Source organism: Hylobates moloch, unplaced genomic scaffold (assembly GCF_009828535.3).
Source record: "Hylobates moloch isolate HMO894 unplaced genomic scaffold, HMol_V3 SCAFFOLD_8, whole genome shotgun sequence".
Lineage (NCBI taxonomy): Eukaryota > Metazoa > Chordata > Mammalia > Primates > Hylobatidae > Hylobates > Hylobates moloch.
The window spans coordinates 13568841-13573334 of NW_026652283.1; the positions used below are offsets into that span (position 1 = coordinate 13568841).

At 44.6% G+C, this 4494-nt stretch overlaps 1 protein-coding gene across 1 annotated transcript; it reads left to right on the forward strand.

The window, feature by feature from the left end:
- On the forward strand, window positions 1–673 carry LOC116472719 (histone H2A.J). Its single transcript, XM_058443574.1, has one exon. It carries the CDS (start codon window positions 118–120, stop codon window positions 505–507), a length of 390 nt encoding a protein of 129 aa, XP_058299557.1. The 5' UTR covers window positions 1–117; the 3' UTR covers window positions 508–673.
- The last annotated feature ends 3821 nt before the right edge of the window (window positions 674–4494 follow it).

The window sequence follows — 4494 nt, forward strand, 5'->3', positions numbered from 1 at the left end:
GCTGCCGCGCGGCCGTAAAGAGTTTGTAGAGCAGTTCGGGTGCGGTACGTTGCATTCCGGTACCGGACGCCGAGAGCGGTTTGTCTCCGTCTCTGGAATTGTAGGCGAGAGGTGATCATGTCCGGTCGCGGAAAACAGGGCGGCAAAGTGCGAGCAAAGGCCAAATCCCGCTCCTCCCGCGCGGGCCTGCAGTTCCCGGTGGGCCGAGTGCACAGACTGCTGCGCAAAGGGAACTACGCGGAGCGGGTGGGCGCCGGGGCGCCGGTGTACCTGGCGGCGGTGCTGGAGTACCTGACGGCGGAGATCCTGGAGCTGGCTGGCAACGCCGCGCGTGACAACAAGAAGACCAGGATAATTCCCCGCCACCTGCAGCTCGCCATCCGCAACGACGAGGAGTTAAACAAGCTGCTGGGCAAAGTGACCATCGCTCAGGGCGGCGTCCTGCCCAACATCCAGGCCGTGCTGCTGCCCAAGAAGACGGAGAGTCAGAAGGCGAAGAGCAAATGACCCTGACGCCGCCCTCAGGGAGCTGGCTCCCCCAGCAAGGGCCCTTTTCATGGTCGTCCCGCAATGCTTTTGAATGTGCTGGATGTCATGGAGGGCCAGGGACGTCTAGCGGGGAGGTGGGCGGCGAGGGGCCCGGCGGGAGCCAATAAAGTTGGTGAAAATCGTTTGGTCGAGAGAGCTGTGTAGTCGCGGGGACCTGCCGGATGGCCCCAGGGGAGGGGAGCGACCGGGAAATCCCTGGAGCAGGTACTGGTGGGTGGGCTTGAGCCCCTCTGGACTGCTTTAGTCCGCAGGTCACCCTCGAGGCGTCAGGGGAGGGTGGCCTAGAGGTGGGCAGGGTGGGAGCCACCTCGCTCTCAGTAGGGGAAAGAGGGGGCAGAGTCGGTGCAGCGAGGCCTCCTCCGGAATTATTTTTACTTCCCCTTCACAGAACCTTCGCTCTCCTGCCAGTTTGTGAGCACTCAGGACCAAGTTCTGGGAAGAGACCGTCGGATCGAGCTGGGCTCGGGGCAGGAAGTGTCTTCGGCCATATTTTTTCAAAAAGTGGAGTAACTTTACGTCTTGGAAGGGTGGCTCTGATGGCACGATATCAACTTAAGAGATTCTTCTTAGGCTAGTAGCTGCTGTGCCTTCATGCTTTGGATATCAGATATCTTTATATAGCACCTTTATGTTCATTTTTTTTTTAATGAAGGAAACGTTCAATAAGTGAGTCATGAGGTTGGAAATTCGTTCCCCTGACAGTCATATTGCATAACATTGCAGCGCCTTTAGTCGTGAGTTGCATATGCTTGAGCTTTTAAAGTGATGTTGTCAAGTTTCTAGCTTCATAATGATCCTGTCTTCATCATATCATATTCTCTTTGAGATTCGGTTTGACTTTGCTTTCAAACAAAACAAAAACCTCTTGCTTTTAGGGGTTCTTACCCAACAAATAACCTGTTTGAAATCTCTTATATTCTCCCACTAACCTGAAGCAATGACCTCATTCCGGTAATGTCTTTGGGAGTTGCATTGCCTAATGGCACAATATTGCTTTAATAAACATGTGAGGAAAGATAGGGCCAAATATTTAAGTGCAGGGGGAAACACATTTCAGACCAGGAATCCGCATTTAAAAGTTAACACTAGTAATCATCTTCTGCCCTTAGGTGACACTCCCATTTATTTCATCCTTCTCAGCAAATTTCATCCTGGCTCACAGACCCCACAAAAAAGATCCCAGTACAGATTTCACATCTTTGGATTCATCTTTCCTGTGAGTCGGAATTGAAGTCTTCCCCCAAAATATATATATATGTTGTATGTCTTCATCCTTAGTAGCGCCTGGCCCAGTTCCCCACATGGACTTTATTTTGTCCCCAGTATTTATTGAACAACTGTCTATGCCAGGCTCTGTACAAAGTGATAGGAGTAGAGCTGGGAATGAGGCCAACCAGATTTCCACTCTCTTGGAGCTCACTTTATTTTTATTGGTTCCTGAAGACGGGACAAGGAACAAAGACATACGTTAATATGAGAGATCAGCTTCTGTTAGTACTTGTACCTCTCTGCTGTGTGTGGATGAATGATGGAATTACTTCTCCCATGTTGCCATTTTCGAGGTGTACAAAGGTCAGGCCGTGCACACCTCTGTTAGGAGGCAAATTACTGGGCAGGTTCCAGATGTTCTGCTATTCACTCCCTGTGGTTTTGTCATATGTAAAAGTCATAACACCTGTTTTAAGGATTGAGATTGTTCATTGACTGTGTGCCACACATTAGGCAATAAATGGAAAAAAGTACTATGTTCAATGGGGGTATGGGTTTATCCTTATAGATTAAATTATAGGTAAACATTAATAGGACTTTTAAAAAAATGCCAATTGTTAGAATTAGTACTCGCAGTTACCACCTGGGGTCAGTGGAACAAAATGCATATATGGTTTTGACATTTGAGTCTAAATTTCTTAAAGGGAGGAGGCATCTGAGGGATTGTTACCAAAATGATGAAGAAATAAGGACAAGGGACATCAAGACATTCATAAGAAAAAGCACCTTTGCCTTTCCCTGGGAAGATTCACAGGAATCTGTCCAGCTCTTGTTACATGATGAGCAACACAGACAAGATTACAAGGCATGGTAACTGCCCTGTCTCCACCCGCCTCTCCCACCACTACCGAAAGGATTCTTAGCATCCCCTCACATACTTTGCCTGCCTCAAAGTTCAGTCAGCCCCTCACCATTTTTATTTTTGAGAGTTTTTTTTTTAACCTGAATAGTTTATTGGCAGTTTAAAATGCATACTCCTACAAAATCAGCTCAGCCCACGATCCGTGATGAACAAACAGTAGTTCTTGCTGATGTGTGATTGTTAATTTAAAAGGCCAATATTTCTTTAAGCATAAGACCATATGGAAAAAGACCTAAGACAAAATCTGGTGGGAACTGAATTCCAGTTTTTAATAGAGTTATAATCCATAGTTTTATTTACACACACACATACTCTTTCCTGCAGAGATAAGCCGTTCAGTGTGGCTGTGGCTTGGCCAGGATTTGTTTGATCTTTGTTATTCCTGCAGGGCCAGTCTTGTCTTTGTGTCCCCGAGGACTGGTCTGTTTAGTTGTGCCTGCCTGGAATCAAAAGGTTTAGTCAGGCCGCATAATTGGTGATGATTGGCATACTATATGCAAACTTCACAATGCCCCTTCCAGTTGTTGAAAGGTCGCATACTATGCTGTGTAAGAACTTAAGCTCTCTGCAGCGAGACTTAAATTCAGATTCACTCTACTCCTTATTAGTTATCTGATTTTTGGAAACTTAATCTCTTTAAACCTCAGTTTCATCTCTAAAATGGGCATAATAGTTTACCTCAGAGAGTTTGGGGAGGATTCAATGAATTAATATGAGGACACTAAGATTCCCATATAGAAGTAGGCTCAATGAATAGTAGCTGTTCTTATTTCTATGTAAAGTGAGTAGCGGTAGTTGATGGGAGCTGTTGAAACAGGTAAACCGCATTCTAGCAATCCTATGACTTTTGTGATAGCAAACCATAAAAACAATTTTAGTGGCTGTTTTACTAATTAAAGGACATCCACAATTCAATGTATAACAGAAAAAGTAATAAATGATTAAAGCTTGTGAACCTGAGTTTGCATTTTTGTAGTTTTTTTGTATGTGTGTTTTGTTTTTTGTTTTTGCCCCTGAGGACAACCTAGTTTAGAATTTATGGCTTGTTAAGTCCACCCACACATTAAAAATAGACCGTTTGTTCAATAATTTATTGAACAATATTATGTGTTACACCTGTGATTGGTAACCAGCTGCAAAGAAACTTATTATCATGGGACACACACTCAAAAGGAAGATAATAACAGGGTACATGTAGAGAGAAGGAGATGCTCAGGGTGTTAATAGGAACAGGGAATATGGGTACCTGTGTCACTCAGCTGTGTGGGCACACTGGCTGGTGGGAGGTGTAAGCTGGGCTGAGAGGCAGCATGCATGAAGACATGGGGGTCAAAAGGTAACTCCTGCAACTGGATTTGGATCTGAATCTAGGGGAAAAAAATCTGGATTGGAGATAAGCATATCTCCAATATATAGCCAGAGTAGATCAAATAATCCAGAAAGAACATATACATATATATAGACCGATATCAAAAATTGTCACAATCAACAGAATTTGAGGATCTGTGAGATTTAATCAATTGGCAGAGGAAGAGGCATCACTAAAGAGAGGAGAGGATGTGGCCGGAAGGACACCAGGAGAGAAAGTGTCGATAGAGATTTTTCCACAGTTTGGATCGCTGTGCTTCTTCATACCCCCTGCTTGCTTATACTTTGCCATATAACTAGAAAATGGTCTTTAAAAGTTATTACTTTTTTCCACACATATGAAATGGTGACAAGCTGGCTCATGTTACTAATGGAATTGGAATTGAAATGCATTTTTACCCTTTACATTTTTAAACTGCACATATGGAAATTCAAGGTATACGTGG